Source organism: Carassius carassius, chromosome 24 (genome assembly GCF_963082965.1).
Source record: "Carassius carassius chromosome 24, fCarCar2.1, whole genome shotgun sequence".
NCBI lineage: Eukaryota > Metazoa > Chordata > Actinopteri > Cypriniformes > Cyprinidae > Carassius > Carassius carassius.
The window spans coordinates 31,638,889-31,663,987 of record NC_081778.1 but is presented as its reverse complement, the minus strand read 5'-3'; the positions used below and the strand labels follow the sequence as shown (position 1 = coordinate 31,663,987).

The following is a 25,099-nucleotide window of genomic DNA, read 5'->3' as shown; positions in this document are numbered from 1 at the left end:
CGCCGCCACACTGCAACACAACACGTGACATTTAAAAGAGTTGTGAGCTTTTAGCTTGATTAAACACAATGAAATACAAAGATGATGTTTTCACGACAAATAAACAGAACAAGCGTAGTCTGGTTCACAAACAAATGACTCTCGAGATTCACTACCTAATGAATCTTATGAGGCAATTCTTTCTGATACACAAACACATGACTCTTATGAGCCGATTCTTTGTGTTTCTGAAACAAATGACTCTTATGAACAGATTCTTTCAGATTCAAAAATATATGACTCGTTTGAGCCGATTCTTTGTGATTCTCAAACAAATGACTCTTACGAACCGATTCCTTCTGATTCACAAACATATGACTCTTATGAGCCGATTCTTTCAGTTTCACATATGATTATTATGATCCGAATATTTGCGATTCTCAAACAAATTACTCTCATGAGCCAATTCTTTTTGATTCACAAACCTATGACTCTTATGAACAGGTTCTTTCAGATTCAAAAATATATGACTCGTTTGAGCCGATTCTTTGTGATTCTCAAACAAATGACTCTTACGAACCGATTCCTTCTGATTCACAAACATATGACTCTTATGAGCCGATTCTTTCAGTTTCACAAACAAATGACTCTTTCGAGCTGATTCTTTCCGATTCTCAAACATATGATTATTATGATCCGAATATTTGCGATTCTCAAACAAATTACTCTCATGAGCCAATTCTTTTTTATTCACAAACCTATGACTCTTATGAACAGGTTCTTTCAGATTCACAAACATATGACTCTTATGAGCCGATTCTTTCAGTTTCACAAACAAATGACTCTTTCGAGCTGATTCTTTCCGATTCTCAAACATATGATTATTATGATCCGAATATTTGCGATTCTCAAACAAATTACTCTCATGAGCCAATTCTTTTTGATTCACAAACCTATGACTCTTATGAACAGGTTCTTTCAGATTCACAAATATATGACTCTTGAAAACTTTGATTCTTTGTGATTCACAAACAAATGACTCTTATGAGCAGATTCTTTCTGATTCACAAACATATGACTCTTATAAAACAAACAATTCTTTCTGATTTGCAAACAAATTGCTCATATGAGCATGAGCATGCATATTCACAAACTAATGACTCTTATGAGTAGATTCTTTCTAATTTACAAACATATGACTTTTATGAGCTGATTCTTTCTGATTCACAAAGTAATGACTCTTATGAAGCAATTCTTTCCGATTCACAAACTAATGACTCTTATGAACCAATTCTTTCTGATTCACAAACTAATGACTCTTATGAGCTGATTCTTTCAGATTCAGAAACTAATGACTCTTATGAACCAATTCTTTCTGATTCACAAACTAATGACTCTTATGGACCAATTCTTTCTGATTCACAAACGAATGACTCTTATGAGCTGATTCTTTCTGATTTACAAACATATGACTCTTATGAGCCGATTCTTTCAGATTCACAAACTAATGACTCTTATGAACCAATTCTTTCTGATTCACAAACTAATGACTCTTATGAGCTGATTCTTTCTAATTTACAAATATATGACTCTTATGAACCAATTCTTTCTGATTCACAAACTAATGACTCTTATGAAGCAATTCTTTCTGATTCACAAACTAATGACTCTTATGAACCAATTCTTTCTGATTCACAAACTAATGACTCTTATGAGCTGATTCTTTCTAATTTACAAACATATGACTCTTATGAGCCGATTCTTTCAGATTCAGAAACTTATGACTCTTATGAAGCAATTCTTTCTGATTCACAAACTAATGACTCTTATGAACCAATTCTTTCTGATTCACAAACTAATGACTCTTATGAACCAATTCTTTCTGATTCACAAACTAATGACTCTTATGAGCTGATTTTTTCTAATTTACAAACATATGACTCTTATGAGCCGATTCTTTCAGATTCACAAACTAATGACTCTTATGAACCAATTCTTTCTGATTCACAAACAAATGACTCTTACAAGCTTTTTATTTGTGCGTGTCAGTCGTCCGTGAGGGGCTGACGAGCTGTTTTGTCTTTATTTTGTAATTAAAGTTTGATTTGATTGTCCGCCGGCTCCCGCCTCCTTCTTCCCGTGATCATGGAGTTTTTATCGTTACATTGTTCTTTTAAATTAATTGGTCAAATAGACTCTGAAGTACAGAATTTATGAGAGTGTTATTGACTGACTGGATCTTTATATAGTTAAAGATTCACAGTGTTTGGTGTTTAAATATGCAAATGAGGCATTATATAACGAAACATGCACTAATTTGCATAGAACATCTTTACATTCTCTTTTTATAATCTCATAAATCTCGTAAATTATGTTTCACCGTGCATTACTCCGGTAATACCAACATAATGAATATAAATATAAAATTATATAAATAATTTGTAATATTATTTTTCTATATTATACAAGGGGATTTTGGATAATAATATCTATATTTTATATTATAATAATATTGATTAAATTTAATGATATGAATATTATTTTTCTATATAGTATAATTGTTATTTAAATTAATATATTATTAGTATTTTATTAATTTAAATTATTTTATAATTTATTTTACACATAAAAAATATCATTATTATTTTTAACATTTCAATCTAATTATCCATATTATAATATAATCTAAAATCTATATATTATTTTATTTATATTTAGCCTGGTGCTGCTGAAGAGACGAAAAACTCACAGCCTTTAAAATTAAATTAAATTTTGCAGACACTTTTATCCAAAGCGACTTACAGTGCATTCAGGCTATCAATTTTTCGAACCCACAACCTTGCGCTTGATAGCGCGATGCTCTACCACTTGAGCTACAGGAACACTTAAAAGACTCAAATTGTATTATTACCTGTATTTTCATGACTTAGTAAAAAGCAGAATATGTTAGAAAAAAGTTATATTGTTTTGTTTAGTGTATAGTCTCGAAACGGCTCGGATGAACAGTTATTTATATATTTATATTTGACTTGATTTTTCTCTTTTGTGTAGCGTAATGTATGCAGTGTCACAGTCTGACCTCGGTTTCGTAAAGCTTGTCTCCAGAGGATCTTGCCGATGACGGAGGTCCAGACGTTCTTCACTTCTCCAGAAGAGGCCTGCAGGATGAAGGTGTCCTGTGACTTCCTCCGGCGAAACCAGATCTCGAAGCGCAGGCCGCTGTCTCCCACGCTCTCCGTCATCCCGATCTCAGCCGTCTGAGACCAGACCAAACACTCTTCATCACACAAAACTCACAGAAGAAACTCTGCAGCCTGACATCAGACTCGTATTGTGTACCTTGAAGGACTGTTTGTAGATGTAGATGTCGTATCCTCCTTCAATCTTCTTGGTCTTGCTGAAGAGGATGAGATCCTCGAATAGGAAAACGTGGCGCAGGTATTTTTTGCGTCCGCACCAAACGATGAACTCTTCCTGACAGCGAAGCTGACCCTGCTCCTTCAGATTGACCTGAGAAACACAACACTGTGTATAAATCTCTGTCAAATCATGTCAACAGACAATCAAATTTATAATAGAAGCTAATTCATATTCACTCAGTATTTATTTTTTTGTGAAATACAGTAAAAAATTATTTTATTACAGTAAAAATCAGCATTAAAAACAATAGATATGATTTTATGATAAAAATGAGTAAATAAATAAATAAAACTTAAAATAATTTATTTTAATTATTTTTACTTATTCACTTTAAATGTTATTTAGATACCTAAAATGTTCAAATTTATTTAAATTTTTTTCTATTTTTAATTATTTATTATTTAATTATTAAATATTTATTCATTTAATTATTTTATTTAAAGCAAATAAATGATACATTTATTTATTTGAATAACATTTACTCAAAAATATTTATATTTTAAAATAATATTTTATAAAGCAATGATTTATTTAATTTACATTAAATACTCACATATAAAAGCAGACACAATTATTTATTTGAGTAAAATGTATTTATTTGTTAAGATATTATATTTTTTCATATATATTTATATTTTTAAATAAAAAGTATTTTATTTACATTTTATTTTTAAGAAATAAATAATACAAATAATAAATAAATAATTATATTTTTAAATAGTATTTATAAATAATTAAACATTTTTATTGAAAATTAATTTCACTTATTTAAATATTAAATAATAACGTATTATATTTTTTAAATTTAAATCAAAGAAAGAAACAAATAAATAATACATTTATTTATTTGAATAACATTTATTCAATTAATATTTCAGAAAGCAATTATTTATTTTATTTCATTATTAAATAACTATTTTAAATTTAATTTAATTTAATTTGAGTTACTCAAATTTATATACAAACACAATTCTTTATTTGTATTATTATTAATAATTATTATGATTTATTTACATTGTTATTTAAATACATATATAATACAATTATTTATTTGAATAAAATTTAGTAAAATAAATAATTCTCTTTTTATATTATTTAATAAAACTATTATTTACTAATATAATTATAAACAACATTTCTTTAATTTACTTTTAATGTTTTTTAATCAAATAAATAAATAATGAAACAAACAAACAATTATTTATTTTAATTTAAATTTTTTTGAATAAAAATATAATTTTTATTTAATTATAAATATTTATTTTAATACATTAAATGTAATTTTCTCAAATAAACAAATAAATCTATATATATATTTTTTTTTTATAAAATGTATTCAAATACATGGATAAGTATATTTGTAAATAATAAAAATTGTATTTTACTGAAATTAAACTCCGCTTACATCACATCCCCGGATGGCATCCATGGCCAGCAGGTCGTTTCCATGGCGCAGCTGGAACTTGACCATCTCCTCGGCTGTTCTGAGGTCAGTGAGCTCCTGCTCTTCAGACTGACCGCACTCCTTGATCAGATCCTTCAGGAGCAGAGCGTATTTACTCATCCTCTGGATGGGCTTCAGCAGGTATGACGCCAGGTCCATCTTATCTCCCAGCTCCACCTGCTTGTTCTTCAGAGCACAGGTAATGTTCAGAAACATCTGCAGCTTGGATTAATAACGTTACGGAGGAAAAACACCAGCACTTACCTTGAAAAAACTGTTTCCGTGACTCGTTAGCAGGGCGTCTGAGCATGGCTTGTTTTTGCTGTACAGGGCGTACATCCCGAACTGTTCCTCCTAACCATGCAAAACACATTTATATCTCACATGGAGGTGGACACTATGGACAAAATCTCATAAGACTGTAAGTATTTTAACAGTATTTATCAAGAGCAACTAAGAGCAAAATATCTACCATTGCACACATTATCATTTAAAAGTATTATTCAAATTATTGCATAAAAAATTGTATTTCAATTTTTAAATAACAAATATTTATTTTACTTAATTATTAAACAAACAATTAATTAATTTAATTGTTAATTAAAATTTATTTTATTAACATTAAATGTTTTTTATATTTTTTAGGTTAATTAAATAATTCAAATACAAATATAAAAATACAATTCTAATAGTAATTAGTGTAATAATAATACTAAAAATATAAAAAATATATAATAATTATTTAAATAATAATTATTTATTTAATCAAAAAGTTATTATGTTTTATTTACATTTAATGTTCTTCATTCAAATAAATAAATAATTATCATGATTATCACAGTTTTTCACCTCAGCAACAATTTTTTGTGCTTTTTTGTCTTATAAATAAATAATTATATTATTTTTTTAAATTGTATACATTATTTAAAAAAACTGGAGTTAGTAATAAATTCATAAAAATTATAAATTAATTAAACTGATCAAAAGCGACAGAAAAGAGACTTTTTCCAATTCAAATAAAGCTTTCAGTTCTTTCATCCAATTTTCTGTTCATCAAAGAATCCCAAATAAAAATGTCACCATTTCCACAAACTGTGTTCAACACTGATAATAATCAGAAATGTTTCTTGAGCAGCAAATCATCATATTAAAATGATTTCTGAAGATCATGTGACACTGAAGACTGAAGTAATGATGCTGAAAATGTACAAGAATAAATTACATTTGAACAGATATTCACATAGAAAACAGCTATTATAACTTATGATAATATTTAAAATTTTTACTGTATTTTTGATCAATTAAATGCAGCAGTGAACAGAAGAAGTGAACATCACTTGGACTGACGTGTTTGAGGAAGCAGCTGCTGATAGACAGCGGTGAATGAGCGCAGCTCTCCAGATCCGTCAGGAAATACTGGCTGTGAAAATCACACAACTTCTCCAGATTCCCAAAAATGATGCTGCGCTTCCCTCGGAGGTCCTGAGGAAGGTCCAGTCGCTCCATCTCTGGGAAGTAGTGCTGGATGATGTATCTGAGGGATCTGACGTATTCTCTCTCAGTGGAGATCATCTCGTCCATGATGTGCTGGATTTTACTGGAACAGACGACAGCAGCGATGCAGCATGAATACAGCGATAAATACTGACGGAGAATCACAGGGAGCTGTGCAGTCATGAGTCTCTAGACATGAGACTTTTTAAAATCAGCTTTAAAATGTGGATTTAGTCAATTTTAGCATGAGGATATAGAAAAAAACGTACACAAGACTATATAAAAATCTCATTATTTCAGCCGAAAGCTTTCACAGTTTTTAGTAAAATTATTAAAATTGAACAAATCAATAATAATAATATCAATAGTAATACTATACTGTAAAATCAAAAATGAGAGTTCATTTAAACAAAATTGAATTATTAGAATTTTTTGACAGAAGAACAGTAAAAATACAAATAATTATTTCTATTTATTTTTAATTAAAAACTCTATTATTAACTGTTATTACTAATAGTATTGACTGTCTTTATTATTATTATTATTATCGTCACCATCATCATTTTAAAAATGTAATTATTATTTATTATTAAACATTAATTAATTAAATTATACACAAATATGTCTTTATTATTATTATATTATAATTATTAATTAAGCATTTTCATAAAATGTAATAAAATAAATGAATATGAATATTAATTTATATTAATATTATATTAAATATAATTATTTTAAATTAATATTAATAGTTTTACTAAAGTAATAATACTATACTGTAAAATTTAACTGAACAATTAATAATAATAGCAATAAAATAATATTTTTATGGTTATTTTATTATTTAATTTAATAATAACAACTTTATGGTTACTTATTATTTCATTTAGTTATAACATTTAAACAAATCAATAAAGAAATATATTTCTACACTAATAATACTAAACTGTAAAATAAAAAAATCTAGTATTTGATTTTATTAGTTTTTTAAACAGAACAACAGTAAAAATACAAATAAGTACTACTACTATTATTAATATTTAATCATCTCCATTATTTACTATCATTACCAATATTTAAAGCTGTCTTTTATTTTATTTCATAAAATAACTATTTATTTAATTCTAAAATTTAAATAAATAAATAAATAAATACATGTTACAGTATAGTAATGATGACATTATAATATAAAAATCAACATAATAATAATAACAACTATTATTATGGTTATTATTAGTAGTATTAATAATAATACAAAATTATGTTTCATAGATTAACAGTAAAAATACAAATATTGTTATTATTATTAATGTTTGATTTATCATTATTTTAAATCAGTCTTAAGTCTCTGGGGTATATTTGTAGCAATAGCCAAAAATACATTTTATGGGCCAAATTATTTATTATGTTTCTTTCATGCAAAAAATCAGTAGGATATTAAGTAAAGATTATGTTCCATGAAGATATTTAGTAAATTTTCTACAGTAAAAATTTATATACATCTAATTTTTTTTTATTAGTAATATGCATTGCTAAGAATTTGGACAACTTTAAATGTGATTTTTTTTGCACCCTCAAATTCCAGATTTTCTTGGCCAAATATTGTCTGATCCTAACAAACCTCACATCAATTGAAAGATGATTTATTCAGCTTGCAGATGATGTATAACTCTCAATTTCCAGAAATTGACCCTTATTACTGGATTTGTCCACCAAGGGCACATCTATGTCCGTCTTAATTGTGTTTGCTCACCCGCTGTGTCTCTTGACGTCTCCGTCGCTGAGTCTGGACTGAACGCGTGACGGGGTCGACATGCTGCGGCTGCGGCCCAGCGCTGGGCTCATGACGGCTGGCCGTTGTAGCTTCGTCTCCACGCAAACGTTATTGGTGACCTGTAGTCCTCGGATGTAGACGCCGGTGTAGCCATGAGCTTTGTCCCGCGCCGGCAGCTCATAGCTCAGGGTCTTCTTCATGATCTTCTTGAGTGGGTGTTTGCGGAGGCGCATCAGGGGCTCAGAGTGGCACGAGATGGACGAGTCGACGGTGCAGTCGCTGTCGGTGTCCTCAAACACAGACGACGACGGCTTGCCGCTCTCCGGGGGAAAGGGGAACGGGAACTGGCTTCTGGAAAACGGACCTGCTGAATGTGGCTTCTCATCTTCATCCTCAAAACACGACGGTGAAGAAGAGCTCCGAGCGGGAACATCAGAGGAGTCCAGTCCATTCTGGGTCTCTGAAGGGTTTGGTAACATCTCTGTGAGCACAGACGGACACAATCAGAAACACACACACACACACACACAGTTTGTCTTAGTGACAGAAGCCTCCATCGCAAAAGTACAGACATAGAGGAAAAGTGCAAGAAAATTTAATAAAACACAATAATAAAAAACAAACAATAAAATGTGAATATAATACAATAAAATGCAGAAATATGTTTATATATATGCGATGGACAGAACTGTAAAATAAAAATAAGTATTTATTTACAATAATAATAAACAATGAATATCTAATAATACTATACTGCAAAATAAAAACATGTAATAATTATAATATTTAATTAAGAAATATATTATTAATATATACGTGTAATAATAGTACTTTACTGTAAAATAAAAATTATATTACTAATATATAATACTATATTGTGAAATAAACAACTGAGATTTAATAAAAATAGTAATAATAATAATAATAATAATCAATGAAGAAATATATTACTAATATAATATGATTCCATAAAAAAACAGAGTATTTAATAATAATGATAATCATCATCATCAATGTAGAAATATTAATACAAAATAACACAATACAGTAAAATTTTAAAATGGTGGTAAAATATAATAATAGTAATAATAATAAAAACTAAAACAACTTTTTTGACCATGGAGCACAAAAGCGGTCATAAGTAGAACAGGTATATTATATATTCCAGATTTTCAAATAGTTGTATCTTGGCCAAATATTGTCCGAAACCTAACAAACCACACATCAATGGAAAGATTATGCACAGTAAAAATCTCAATTTAAAATAATCGACCTTTATGACTGGTGTTGTGCTCCAGGGTCACAGCTATGTTAATAATTATTATTTTATTGTACAGAACAACAGTAAAATACAGATTAGTGTGGTTTATTTTTGTCTGATTATTTCTAGCATTACGAATGTCTCGGGCTGTGCTGATGTTTTACCGTCAGCGGTTTGCGCTTCGGCCAGCATTTCCTCCAGCTGCTGTTTGGTTTGTTGGCACTGCTGCCAGACGCTGCTCCAGTGATGCAGCTCCTGCTCGCTCTTGAGCTTCAGCACCATCTGGTTGAGCGAGCTGAAGTTTTCCAATGAGAACTTCGTGGCCTCGCTGTGATAGTCCTGGAGGACCTGCAGCACGGCCGGTGTCAAACCGACCGCGTTATCATCCCGCTTTAGCTGGGAAAAATACTCCTGACAGTGGAGCAACCACTGGTCCGCCTGCGTGACACACAGTTTAACACATGATCAGAAGTGCTCAAGATTTGGCATTTTAAATTATTGTATCATTTTTCTGTTTGGCTGATAAGTGCCGTGGGTTGGGACTTTTATTTTGAATTTTTTTTTTAAATGATCAGTTAGGATTTATTTGTATATTTTCAGTTCGTTCTGATTTTAGTAAATTTTTTTGTAACTGTCTTTTCCCTTTTCCACGTTTTGCTTTTGTCATTTTTATTTATCTATTTCATTATTTTGATGGCAGGCTTTGCTCTGAAGGGTTCAGATTCTTCTGAGCTGTCCCTAAGCAAACCTCACTGAGCTCTGAAACCCCCGAAGCCTAATGCAATAAAAAATTTTATATGCAACAGATATAAAATTCCATGCAGAAGTGATACACCCTATATCAGTCGACCAATACTTATCCTCACAACAGCTGACATGATCCAGCTAACTAAACATAATACAATCCAGAAACATCTCTTTACCGATTCGTAGAACTCATAGAGTTTGAGCAGGACGTCCAGTTCATTCTTGCGTGTTTCGCTGCGCTGCAGGATGGTGCTGATGTGCTCTTTGAACTCCAGAAACGTTGAACTGGCTTTAGATTCCCTCAGTAACTCTGCGGCTTTCTTCTGCTGTTCCTACAGGAGCAAATTAAAGACCAAGAGAACTAATTAGTCAAATGACCCACTAATTCGCCTCAGTGACCTCTATGGCACGAAAAAAAAAAAAAACTCTTTCTCTCTCTCTCTCTCTATATATATATATATATAATACAGACATAATAAATAATAAAAAGTAATCAATGAAATGCAAACACTGTTATTTATAAGAGATTTGTGTGTGTGTGTGTGTGTGTGTGTGTGTGTGTGTGCTTTAGTTTTAATTAATACTAAAATTAAATTAAATTAAATTAAATTAAATTAAATTATTAAATAAAATTAAAATTAAAATTAAAATTAAAATAAATTACAAAATAAATAAAAAAATACAAGATGCAATTATAATTTAAAGAATACATAATTGTTTGTTACGTTCAGGATTCATAAATTAGGTATCTATTTTTAATTTTCTGGTTGTTGTTAAAACTGAAACATGTTCTTGAACTCATTTAAATTCACCAAGAGCAATCTGAACCTAAAATGCCAGCTCTCTTTTATCTTTCTGTGATTCATAAAATAACTATATATTTATATATATTTTTTTTTTCAGTTCAGTTTTTTTTTTATCTGTATATTTTTTTATTTTTATATATATATATATATATATATATATATATATATATATATATATATAAAATATACAGATAAAAAAAACTTTCTGTGATTCATCAAAGCATTCGGCACATGAAGCTCTTACGGTGGACTCCTCCATGAATTGGGCCAGACCCTGTCTCATGTCCTGAATGGAGCTCAGAGAGAGACTATAGGAGTCCAGAGGAGCCAAATGTTTCTCGCTCTCCACATAAAACCACCTCTTAACCTGAGGACAGATACAGACAAACACTATCAGCACATAGTCTTTCCAATAATCAACTAATATTTAAATAGAACTGTGACAATCAAGGTACATTCATTTACTCCACAGACAAGCAGATTTTTAATAGTTAATGTGGGATTTTGTAAAAAAACACAAACCCCTGAGTGATTTGCTTGCATAATCCACAATGTCTTATTTTTTTTCACATTCAGAGATTTCTAATGATCAGATATGCCTGTGGGGAAAATGAATGGGAAAAATCCTGTCTCTGACCTCCTGATGTCTCTCCTGTAAGACACGCAGCTCCAGGAGCGTTTTCAGCTGCTGCAGGGATTTATTCGACAGAATGACGAGTTTATGGACCTCTTCATCCACCTGGTTATACAGTGCACTGACCAAATCCACAGCGTCCCTACACAAGACTCGTGTAATTAATAAAACAGCACTGGAAGTAAATAAACTAATGGCAGTGTTATGCAGCTTTTTAAGAGGAATCCTGATAGGCCAGTATCCTATTAAAGCTTTTCTACCCAATGTAAGGATCTATCAGTCCTCTGATGAAGGCAGTACCTGTAGTTCTCATTTTCACACATCTCCTCTTTCCTGATGCGGGCCAGAAAGGTGCCACCCTCCAGTCGCAGGCGGTTGAGTTTGCTGTCGTCCAGAACGCTCTTCATGAGACTCTTCTGCTGGCTGATGACCTCTGACACCTCCTACAGAAGATCAATATTCAAATCAGCCTGTGTGAAGCTCCACCCCTCTGCTGAACTTGCATTGTGTTACATTTAAAAAAAACATTACAAAGTAACAAAAACAAAAGGCAACATTTGCTAAGCTTGGATTGGTCAGTGACATGTTTAAAGTTGGGGCTTAGCAAAGAGAACACCAGTAAACAAGACAATTTAAATAATTTTCAATTGTGCTGCAGAAAATGACCTAAAATCAAACAGTTTCTCTCAACAATATTACCTCCGATGTCTCCAGACTGCCGATGCTGTTCAGCGTCTTGATGGAGCTTTGAAGAGAACCGATCGCAGCGCTGCAGCTCACAGCAAACGGTTCGATTTTCTGTTAGCGGATAAAAAAACACTAAGTTCGACACAATTGTTTTTGCTTTTTAAGTGTTTTTTAATTTTCTGTGTATTTTAAGTGTATTTTTAAAAGTGTATGTAAGTTTATAAAGTGTAATTTAAGTGTAATTTTAAAGTCTATGTAGGTGTTTACAATTTAATTTAAGTGTAATTTAAGTGTTGAAAAGTTTACGTAAGTGTGTAAAGTGTAATTTAAGTGTATTTTTAAAAGTGTATGTAAGTTTATAAAGTGTAATTTAAGTGTAATTTTAAAGTTTGCATAAGTGTATGAAGTGTAATTTAAGTGTCTTTTTAAAGTTTATGTAAGTGTGTAAAGTGCAATTTAAGTATTTTTTTAGTGTAAGTGTATACATTGTAATTTAAGAGTAATTGTAAAGTGTATGTAAGTGTATAAATTGTAATTTAATGTAATTTTAAATTGTATGTAAGTGTATACATTGTAATTTAATGTAATTTTAAAGTTTAGGTAAGTGTATAAAGTGTAATTTAAGTGTCTTTTTAAAGTTTATGTAATTGTTTAAAGTGTAATTTAAGTGTCTTTTTAAAGTTTATGTAATTGATTAAAGTGTAATTTAAGTGTCTTTTTAAACTGTATGTAAGTGTGTAAAGTGTATTTTAAGTGTAATTTAAGTGTCTTTTTTAAAGTTTATGTAATTGTTTAAAGTGTAATTTAAGTGTCTTTTTAAAGTTTATGTAATTGATTAAAGTGTAATTTAAGTGTCTTTTTAAAGTTTATGTAAGTGTGTAAAGTGTAATTTAAGTGTAATTTTAAAGTTTAGGCAAGTGTATAAAGTGTAATTTAAGTGTCTTTTAAAAGTTTATGTAAGTGTGTAAAGTGTATTTTAAGTGTAATTTAAGTGTCTTTTTTAAAGGTTATGTAATTGTTTAAAGTGTAATTTAAGTGTCTTTTTAAAGTTTATGTAATTGTTTAAAGTGTAATTTAAGTGTCTTTTTAAAGTTTATTAAAGTGTATAAATTGTAATTTAAGTGTAATTTTAAACTGTATGTAAGTGTGTAAAGTGTAATTTAAGTGTAATTTCAAAGTTTAGGCAAGTGTATAAAGTTTAATTTAAGTATCTTTTAAAAGTTTATGTAAGTGTGTAAAGTGTATTTTAAGTGTAAATTAAGTGTCTTTTTAAAGGTTATGTAATTGTTTAAAGTGTAATTTAAGTATTTTTTAAAGTTTATGTAATAGTTTAAAGTGTAATTTAAGTGTCTTTTTAAAGTTTATGTAAGTGTGTAAAGTGTAATTTAAGTGTAATTTAAGTGTCTTTTTTAAAGTTTATGTAATTGTTTAAAGTGTAATTTAAGTGTTTTTTTAAAGTTTATGTAATTGTTTAAAGTGTAATTTAAGTGTCTTTTTAAAGTTTATTAAAGTGTATAAAGTGTACTTTAAGTGTCTTTTCAAAGTTTAGCTAAGTGTATAAATTGTAATTTAAGTGTAATTTTAAACTGTATGTAAGTGTGTAAAGTGTATTTTAAGTGTAATTTAAGTGTCTTTTTTTAAAGTTTATGTAATTGTTTAAAGTGTAATTTAAGTGTCTTTTTAAAGTTTATGTAAGTGTGTAAAGTGTAATTTAAGTGTAATTTCAAAGTTTAGGCAAGTGTATAAAGTGTAATTTAAGCATATTTTTAAAGTGTATAAATTATTCTAATTTGCATACAGGCTCTTTTTTCTTTTTCTTGCAGTGGTTTCTTTTTTTGTGCTATTTTTGTTTATTTTTCTTATTCTTTCTGGTTTTTACTTTACTGTATATCCTTTATTTTTTATGTTAAGTTTTGTTTGTTCCCTTTCTGCCCAGTCAATCTCGTGAGGAGCAAACAAAGTCAGATTTTCCTTGTACTAGTACATATGACAATAAAGCGCTTGAATCATGAATATTTTCTTCCTCACAAATGCAAAATTTTTAAAGTAGCTCAGGGTTTGCCAAACTGGACTTTGTGAGCTGAAAACAAGCTAATAATTAAATCTTAAAAACGTAAAATAAATATCAGGGTTCAAATCAGGGTTAAAACGATATTAGATATTATTTAGCAAGCCTCTAAACACCAAAATCGGGGATGAAATATACCATTTTAGGTAATTTACCATAAAAATATAAAATTTTTAAACTTTATAACCTTTATAGTGATAGCTAATTATTTTTATAAATGTTTGTATGCTTCTTCAGGAAGCGTCTTTTATATATATATATATATATATATAAATATATATATATATATATATATATATATATATATATATATATATATAATATAATATTATATATATATATATATATAATATTATATATATATATATATATATATATATATAATATTATATTTTATTATATATTATATTATATATTAATTATATTATATATATAATATAATTATTATTATCAAAGATTAGCATTGAGATTAGCATATTAGATTTGGTTTTGCTGACACTGATGAAAAAGCTAGGACTAGTTTGCAAAAGTATTATTATTACTTTTTTTTTGGTCTGTCCTATTAGTTTTAGGGCAGAAAAATAAATACAAATTAATAATAATAATAATAATATTAATAACAATAGTAATATCATAAAATCTAAATTGTGCTGGGACCTTAACACACATATATTATGTAAACACAAACTTATTTTGGATGCAATATTAATGAATTTGACAACAGTAATGTATGTTTAAAAAAATATTTTTTTTTTCCATGGGTGGTTGGGTGTGTGTGGTTAAATTATTGAAATATCAGATTAAAACCTCAGGGTGGGGGCTTAATGGTGAACATTACATGTCAAAGTGTTTCGGCTGATAAAAACATTCATGAAACCCTGTTTTGTGCACCTGTCTGAATTGAATGTAGTGGCTGTGGTCATATGGGAAGGTGCCCTCAAAGTCTCTGGTGAGCTGTGACGAGTCGATGTGCTTCTGCAGAGCTTTCAGAGACGTCAGGACTTCACACTGCACAAGAACAGAGAGGAGCAGTTCACATAAACACCAACTGACTCAAACTGAAGCCTAGAGAACGACAGACAGTCATTTACTCACAGGAACTGAGACGTCTCTCTCCACTTTCACTGCTGCATCTCGGTCCATCAGAATCAAAACTGAGTAAAGTGCATTGGGGACAAGAGTCTGGCGGGACAGAGGAAATCAATAAGTGTTAATAAATCAAAAACTTTCTATATCAATTATTTAACAACACAATTGCATGTTTATGGTTCTCTAATGTTGGTTAATGGTCACATTACATGCAGGTAAACCAGGTATTTTTTGTGTTTTGATATGATTTAAATTTAGCATTTTTATACTTAGTTGATTTTTATCAACTCATAAACTCATATTGTAAAATATAAATAAATAAATAAATAAATAAATAAATAAATACAAATAAAAAATAAGGATAATTACAAAGACCAAACATTAAATTAGGGGTTCCCTTTTTTGCCATAATGTTGTCTGAGTTACTTAAATTAATATGTCAATAATTTAACAAAACATTCACATATGGTTCTCTAATGAGGGTTACGGTAATTGTGATAATGATAAGCAGGTAAACAAATTATTGAATCTTTTTTTTACTAAGTGTTCAATGTTGATTCTTTTTATTTTAGTTATGTATTTATTTTAATTTAATATTTTTATAATTTAACTACCTTTTAGCAAATATTTTATTTTGATGATTTTAATTTGAAAATATTTATTTTGATTTAGCATTTTTGTGATTTAATTTATTATTAGTTAGTTATTTATTTTGGTTGTTTTTTATTTAAAAATCGATTATTAATTATTTTTGGGATTTAATAATGTTTTTGCAAATATTTTATTTTGATGATTTTTATTTGAAATTATTTATTTTGATTTGCATTTTTGTGATTTAATTAATTATTATTTAGTATTTTATTTCGATTGTTTTTTTAAATCAATTATTTATTTTAATTCAGCATTTTGGGGATTTAATTCATTTTAGCAAATATCTAATTTTGATGATTTTTATTTGAAATCGTTTATTTTGATTTGCCATTTTTGTGATTGAATATTTAATATTAATATTATTAGTTAATATTTTATTTTGATTGTGTTTTTATTTTAAATTATTTATTTTAATTTAGCATTTTTATGATTGAATTAATTATTAGCTAGTAATTTATTCTGATTGTTTTTTATTTAAAAATCAATTATATTAATATAGCATTTTTGTGATTTAATTCAATTTTAGCAAATATTTTATTTCAATGTTTTTTACTTTAAAAGATTTATTTTTATTTAACATTTTTATAATCGAATTAATTATTTGTTAGTATTTTATTTTGATTGTTGTTTATTTAAAACATATATTATTAATATTTATTTAGCATTTTTATGATTTAATACATTTTTTGCGTTTTGCTTTCAGTTTGGGAAACCCTGGTTTGGATCATTTATTGTGCAGACTTAACATTGGAGAAAAAAGTCAAACAAAAACAATCACAAAGACTAGAGAGTTTAGATCAGTTATTGCATGTACCAGTGCTATTAAGAACATATTTAAGTGAAGAAACACTCCCTCTTCTCTCATATTTTGCATGCTGGGGCCGATCATTTGTCTCCGAGTGTTTTTGAGACATGCTCGCACAAGGCCTCATTTCAAACCCTGAGGACAGACTTTCTTTCAGATATTTGGCGTGAACCATGCATTCAACTGTTAGCGTGCTGAAAAGAGCCTCAACTTTACACTCAGAACCCTCTCGACGCGTGTGTGAACACAGACGCTTTTCTTCCATCACTGCGTCCTAAAGCGTGTCAGAGGTTTGATCGCAGCATGGTAATGTAAGAGCACGGTTCAGTGCAGTGCTGTCAGCTTGCTGTGTTTCTGGCTTTAGTGAGAAACTATGTGACAGAATATGTGAGTCAGTGCTGATTTTACACAGCTGTCAAACTCTACACCAATTTTATGTGATTAACTGGAGTGACTAACGACCAAACCAGACACTGACGCACATAATTCAAACTAAAACTGAAACTAAAATTCAAACCGTTAAAAAAACATTACTTGAAAAGAAAGAGAATTAAAATTCTCATTTTAATTTAGTAAAAATTTTTTAACTAAAATATGATGTAATAAAAACTATGTAGAAACACACACACACACACATTTTTTTATATATATATAAACCTAAAACAATAAAAAATTACAAATGCACACAAAAAAATGGAAAATAAAAAAAGGAAAATACAAAAATAAAAATGGATCCAAAACATTAAAATAATAGATTTATAACAAACTATAACAAAATATATAATTTTTATTTTATTTTATTATTATTATTATTATTATTATTTAAAGCAGGCTGTCATTTACATGATTCATGTAATTCATAATTGAATGTGAAGAGACAAGAAGCTTTTTTTTGTGTGTGTTTTCAACATATTAGTCTTACGAACAAGGATCAACGTGCATATTTTAAAATAAAAATATTTTCCGATTTGATAATGAATAGACATTCAAATACTTTATATATGATGAATATTTCAAAGCATGAAAAAGGTTTTTAATAAATGCATTATATGCAAACGGCTTTCTTTTTCTCGAGACTTTCCCTTCGGGCTCTTTTAGATCAGTGAAACATTGGTCCCTGACATGGGGGTGGAGGGCTTGAGACGTGAACTGTGTCTGGTCTGACCTGAAACTCAGACAGAGCCGAGAAGAGCGCAGACGCGACCGACTGCCTGCGAGCGTCAACGAGAACCGTCAAACCCAGCTCTCGCCTCTCCCTCCTGAAAACAAACACAAGACACTCAGTGGAAAGCCTGAGCTGCTGTGTGACAGCGCACAGTTTCCGTGTTGATTCAGTAAAGCGTGTCAGTGATTCGGGCCGCTTCTCACCGCAGTCTGTGGCAGTAGAAGCAGAGCAGCTGGCTGATCTGGTCTGTGGTGAAGCGCGCTTTGATCCACACCTGGTTCCTGGTGCACACCTGCAGCACCGCTCTGCCACCGCGGTCCTGGTTACCTGCAGCACCATGGTGAGATCATGACCTGATTAACCAAACTGAACCTGATTTTAATGATACAATCTGCAATTGCCATTTAAAACATGAAGCTATAAGCAATAAGCCCCAAAAAGTTGTGGTTTATCGTGAATTTATAACAGCTGAGAATCTAAAAACTCCATTAGCTGTTATAAATTCACTGTAAACCACTGCTTCACGGGGGTTATTTTATTTATAAAACGGTTATTCCATAAACCTAGTAAAGTTTCACAGAATTAAAACAGAGCAAAAAAACTGTAATGGTATTATAAACAAAAACTGTTTCTTCCACCAAACAATGTATCTGCTTAAGGTTCCAAAAAAGCGGTTGCCGAGCAACACACAGAAGTAAACAAAGGTGTATGTTTGTAGAGTGCTTTAGAACAGCTTTGAACGTGGCTCAGCCAATCAGAATCAAGGAGCCGAACATTCCGTTTTATAATTATAATTATATTTGCATTTATGAATTTAATAGAGGCTTTTATCCAAAGCGACTTTCAAATAGGACATATTAATAATAGTTATATAATTTAATAAAGTATAAAAAATAATGATTATTATAATTACTATATAAAAACACTATACATTAATATGACTAATTATATTTTACATTTATGTATTTAGCAGATGCTTTAATCCCAAGGATTTACAAAGAGGAGATACAGTAATAAAAAGATTAATAACGATACATATTATAAGTATATTATCATTATTAATACTACTGCTACTATGAATAATTATTATTAATGAGAATTATAATTATGTAATTTAATATAACATGATCATTCTTGTTATTAATGATACTAGAATTACTACATTAAAAAACAATATGGTAAAAAACGAATAATAATAATATACATTTAATAGACACTTTTATCCAAAGTGACTTTCAAAGAGATAATAATAATAATATTAAAAATAATAGTTATAAAATTGTATCTAATATAATGCACTCATTTAATATAAAATTAAATATTATTAATGATTATTATAATTATTATATAGAATTTTTTTTAAAAACACTATGTACATCAATATTACTGTAAAATTATTGATATAAAAAATGTAAAATACATTGTATTATTATTATTACATACTACTACCATATAGATAATTATTATTAATAACAATAATGTTTATGTAATATGATAATAATTCTTGTTATTAATGATTATTAGAATTACAACATAAAACATTATGGTGAAAAACAAATAATATTAATATGAATTTGATAATAATAATAATAATTAAAATAATAATAGTAATACAAAATAGCAATAAAACTTTTATTAGTATATAATTTAACATAATAGTTGAATACAATTTTATAATGATTATGATTATTAATGCTTATTAGAATTATTCAATAAAAATATTGAAATTCAAAAATTAAATAAAAGATGAAATTAAGTAAAATAAGACGTTTGGTATTTAAGAAAAATTATATTGTAATAATAATAATAATAATAATAATTTTATTTTACAGTAAAATTACAATAGTATATTACAATTTCTTAGTTTTTAAATTAGCCTAATTTCTTCTTAATTTGTTCATATTCATTTTTCATCAAGACGCCTGAGACACTATGAGCCTCAAGCGTGTAAAAGAACACAGTGCCTCGCTTCATGCAGCCTTATGATTTGGGTTGCAATGAACTTTACATTTTTTTTGTAAGGAATATAATATTTAGATGCATTCTAAGTATCTGTTTCTGTGTTCTTGTAGGTTTTCGAGCCGGTCTCGTACCAGGAAGCGTCAGAGCACCGGAGGTCAGGAGCTCCTGGTTGATGAGTGAAGGCAGCGCTGGAGGACAGACAGCAGGGGGCGCTGTGGACGGGCCAGGAGACACCGCTGCTCTGCTGTGGGGCTTAGGATGAACAATGTCATCAGTGCTGTTACTGTTCCTCCTGGAGCTCGAGTGCAGACCGTCATCAGAGAGACCTGGACACACAAACACAGATCTGAGTCACAAAGACTTCATGATGACCATATACTGCACGCTTTAGTCTCCTAAAGATTGTGTCAGACCAGTTTCAGTTTCTTTTGTCTCGCATGAGAGCATTTAGAGATGTTTTAAACTTCAGCAGTAAAAAGAGAGTAAGAGCTGGTCAGTCTGCTTCGTTTATGTGAATCATTTTTAAATGCATTCATTCAAAACTGTGATTTAAAGTGGCAGTAACTAGATTTATTTGGCAGATGCATTCAGAATAGAAAATGTAAATGATGGCGTATTTACAGGATTTGATATGTAAAAAACAAAACAAAAACAAATTTAAATGGCAGATATGCAAACCATCAGTTCATTTTACTGTAAAATCAAACACGTTTCATAACCTGAACTGAACTACAATATACTGTTTTAAAGAAACTTTTACTTTTTTTAAAGAAAGTAATCATTTAATTAATTTAGGATGCATTAAATTAATCAAGAGTGACATTTATAATGTTACAAATGATTTCGATTTCCAATAAATGCTTTTCTTTTGAACTTTTTATTCATCTGTGAATCGTGAAAAATAAAATGCATCACCGTTTCCACAATAATATGATGCAGCACGACTGTTTTCAACATTGATGATAATCAGAAATGTTTCTTGAGCAGTAAATCATATTTTCATGATTTCTGAAGATCACGTGACACTGAAGACTGGAGGAATGATGCTGAAAATACAGCGGAGCATCACAGAAATACATTACACTTTAACAGAGATTCACATAGAAAACAGGATTTTTTAGATTATAATAATATTTCATATTTTTACTGTATTTTTAATCAAATAAATGAGTGAACAGAAGAGACTTCTTTCAAAAACACTTAGTGATTCCAAACCTTGCAACAGTAGTGTTAATGGTGCAAAAACAGACTGTCTGGAGGGAAGGAAGATCGGGTTCAGGTGTGACCAAAACTAGTCAATGTTGAGGCACGACGGAGACCAGGTGTTTGAGGCACACACACACACACACACACACACACACACACACTGCTGAGTTTCTGTGCCCTCGGGCTCTGGTTTGAGGAATGCTGCGGCTGACATTCCCAGCTGAAGCAGATGTTTGTGTAATTCCTCCCGAATCCAAAGCCTCGGGCTGTTTCTTCCAACCCAGCAACCCAAACAATACAACACAAGACTGCGGCTGAAGAGAGGAGTTCAACATCTCAAACAAACACTACATTTAACTACCATCCTTCAAGAATTAAATTGTCCAAATAACACATTTAAAATGAGCCAAATATTTTTTGGAGTGGCTAAACACCATTAACACACTTTGCTAAAAATGTTATAACATTTTAACATTTTATGGCCCTGAGGAAGAACATCTGAATATCAACCAATAAAATAAAGATCACACAAATAATACATTTAAAATTAATTAATTAGTTAAATACATTTAAAATAATATAGAATTATATTAAAAATAAAATCAGTTCAGTCACGATTCACCTGAATAAACTGATTCCCTAAAATAAAATAAAATAAAATAAAATAAAATAAAATAAAATAAAATAAAATAAAATAAAATAAAATCTTCTGAATGAATGATTCTCAGTTAGGGTGCCATCATTAAACTTTAACATATAAATATACTTAAAGCAATAAAGACAGATCACAGTAATAATACATTTAAAATAAATAAATTAATTAATTAAATACATTTTAAATAAAATATAATTAAATTAACAATAGAATAAAATAAAATCAGTTCATTTGCATGAATCACCTCAATAAATTTTCAATGAAAAATAAATAAATTAACTAAATGCATTTAAAATAAAATATTGTTAAATTTAATTAAAATCAAATCAGACTTTTTTTAATCAGTTCATTTACAAAAATCATCTGAATAAATTCAGTGATTCAGTGAATAATAAAATAAAAAACAAAATAAATTAACATCAATTATCTGTTCTCTATTCTGATTATCTGTTCCCGACCCCTTTATAACTCCTATATATTGAGGAAAATAAGCCTGTCCTTGTCCTGAAAGAATGTTGAACTTGTGTTTATATGAATATCTTTAATGTGACTGGACAGGACTAGTGATATATTGTGCATATATAAGCACATTCACAAATAAACAATGTCATGTCATGTTTGTGAAGTTTCAGACTTCTGTCAGCTCCTGCACTATATTGTCTTTCTCTTGACTTCATTTCCTGTGTGCATCTGAGCTCTGCTCTTGTTTGTGATGCACTTCCTCAACGAGCAACAATACTCAACAATACTCTAACCAACAAAACCCATAACAACACAAACAAACACAGCACCACCAGTAAACAAACAAACAAACAAACAAACAAATAAAACAGTGTCATTTTCTGAATGAACTAATCTCAGTTAGAGTGGATTTGTTCAACTTTACCAGATCTAATTATACTTACTGTGATTAAAAAAATAATAATAATTCATAAACATGCAGAATTTAACTAAAAATGCAATTAATGTATGATGCTTGTTAATTTACATGAATCATCTGAATGAACTGGTTCACAAGAACAAATCAGAATTTCCAGTTCTATAAAAATGTTGCAAACTTTTTGGAATCAGTTGATTTACACGAATCATCTGAATGAGTTGTTTCAACTTGAATGAATATGGATTTCCAATGCTACAAAAATGTTGCAAACTATTTTTTTTGGATCAGTTGATGTGCATGAATCGTTCAAATGAATTGATTCACTTAGATGAGAATGGATTTCCAATGCTATAAAATGTCACAAAAAGACTTTTTGAATCAGTTAATTTTCATGAATCATCTGAATAAACAGATTCACTAGGAAAAAATCAGAATTTCCAGTTCTATAAAAATGTTGTAAACAGACTTTTTTGAATCAGTTGATTTATACGAATCATCTGAAAGAGTTGATTCATCTTGAATGAATATGGATTTCCAAGGCTACAAAAATGTTGCAATGTTTTTTGAATCAGTTGATTTGAATGAATCATCTGAATGAAGTGATTCACTTGAATGAGAATGGATTTCCAATGCTACAAAAATGTTGCAAACTATTTTTTTTGGATCAGTTGATTTATACGAATCATCTGAAAGAGTTGATTTAACTTGAATGAATATGGATTTCCAATGCTACAAAATGTCGTAAACAGACTTTTTTGAATCAGTAAATTTACATGAATCATCTGAATGAACCGATTCACTAGAAAAAAAATCTGAATTTCCAATGCTAAATATGAGTTTCTTATCAGTTTGCAGGGTTGTAAAGCTGTACACGACTACCAGTTGGAAAACGTAGGTTATTACTGGGAAAGATAAAGCAAGTTAATAGTGTCGTTGCTTTTAGTTAGTCACTAACCAACACTTTTCAAAAAGCAGCTAGGCAATATTTGGTTGACTTTGCATACGTCTCTCAGAGCGAGACCAAGCTCTAGGGTATCATGGGAACCAGTTCAAATCACAAAGAACATAATGCAATCATAAAGACCAAGCAAAACCACATCAGCTGTAATCTGACCCAGCCTCAAAGTCAATGGCATTTGTGTTCTGAGCAAAGTCTGAGTGACCCCTGCTTCGCTCGGGCTTTGTAACAGGACAGATATTACGTGGAGATGGGCTTTACTCTCTAAGCCTCTCTAGAGCATCCTCACCAGCCCAAAGGGACACAATGGTCTCCATTATGACGGAGGCAAACCATCTGGATGGGAGCTTAACAGCGCTGGGAGTCGAGCAGGTAAGCGGGACAGAGATCCTCCCTCAGGTGGGTCATCGGATCCGCTGTGGCTTCCTGCCCAAACTCAATGGCTCTGATTTTCATGTGTGGGAAAGAAAGCCATAGAACAGAAGGTCTCTGCAGAATCCCAGATGGGAATTTACCTAAACCACTCCGTGTGTGTATGTCAAACAGAGAACAAAAGTAAAACGACAGCCTTAGAGTATGAATTCACCAAACACCATGTCCTAACTAGGCTTGTCGTGACGAGACACAAAAATACTGTGCAAAGTAATTAAAGATCATTATATAATTCAAGCAGATTATTCAGATGATAATTAGCCATTTAAAGATCTGTAAATTAAAATAATAATAGTAATAATAATAATTATAATAGCTATTTAAAAAAACAATTTATTAAATCAAATAAAGTTATATTTATCTAAAATAATTGTAATATTATTATTATTATTATTATTGCATAATATAATTTTATTATATGAATGTATATATATATTCAAATTTTAATTAATATTTAATATTATTAAATTAAATGTATATTGAATTAAAAAATATATAAAACATTAAAACATCAACAGTAACTTAATGTAGTTAAATAAATATTTAAAAATTAATATATAAAACATAACATTTAATAAGTAAATAATTATATTTTATATATGAATACAAATTAAAATAATAATAATAATTATGCATATATATATATATATATATATATATATATAATAAAAAAATCTATATTTTAATATTTTTTTAATATTATTTTATTTGTATTTTTTTTATGTACAGCTGTATAATACCTCATTTTGGGGACCAATTAAATATCATTGTGAGTAAGTGAGTGAAAATAAAGTGACTGACAAAAAAGTATAATGTCACTTGGCACAGCTGGATCAACTAACTGGATTAATGTGAAAAGAAAGGGGTTTTGCTCATAAATGTACAGTATCTAGCTGTACACGGTTAGGACACGGGGTTAGTGAAACAACTCACATGTAAAGTAACCGAAAATCTTAAGAATGCTGGACAGTATGGAACTTCC

General features: G+C 29.5%; 1 protein-coding gene across 2 annotated transcripts in view; it reads right to left on the bottom strand.

Annotated features, from left to right (window-relative positions):
• Nucleotides 1-25,099, bottom strand: part of zgc:158766 (uncharacterized protein LOC100009641 homolog) — a 43,231-nt gene that overhangs the window by 5,782 nt on the left and 12,350 nt on the right. Inside the window, exons 4-20 of one of the 2 annotated variants that reach the window (XM_059508577.1) lie at nucleotides 20,118-20,312; nucleotides 18,228-18,351; nucleotides 18,025-18,118; nucleotides 15,410-15,496; nucleotides 15,206-15,322; nucleotides 12,259-12,357; nucleotides 11,860-12,002; nucleotides 11,563-11,701; nucleotides 11,170-11,292; nucleotides 10,296-10,451; nucleotides 9,537-9,810; nucleotides 8,092-8,592; nucleotides 6,191-6,465; nucleotides 5,108-5,197; nucleotides 4,805-5,029; nucleotides 3,319-3,489; nucleotides 3,059-3,236 (exon numbers count right to left, since the gene is read on the bottom strand). In XM_059508577.1, the coding sequence (XP_059364560.1) occupies nucleotides 3,059-3,236; nucleotides 3,319-3,489; nucleotides 4,805-5,029; nucleotides 5,108-5,197; nucleotides 6,191-6,465; nucleotides 8,092-8,592; nucleotides 9,537-9,810; nucleotides 10,296-10,451; nucleotides 11,170-11,292; nucleotides 11,563-11,701; nucleotides 11,860-12,002; nucleotides 12,259-12,357; nucleotides 15,206-15,322; nucleotides 15,410-15,496; nucleotides 18,025-18,118; nucleotides 18,228-18,351; nucleotides 20,118-20,312 (2,991 nt within the window). Of the gene's footprint in view, nucleotides 1-3,058; nucleotides 3,237-3,318; nucleotides 3,490-4,804; nucleotides 5,030-5,097; nucleotides 5,198-6,190; nucleotides 6,466-8,091; nucleotides 8,593-9,536; nucleotides 9,811-10,295; nucleotides 10,452-11,169; nucleotides 11,293-11,562; nucleotides 11,702-11,859; nucleotides 12,003-12,258; nucleotides 12,358-15,205; nucleotides 15,323-15,409; nucleotides 15,497-18,024; nucleotides 18,119-18,227; nucleotides 18,352-20,117; nucleotides 20,313-25,099 lie in introns of those variants that run through there. The other variant, XM_059508578.1, reaches the window with a different exon arrangement.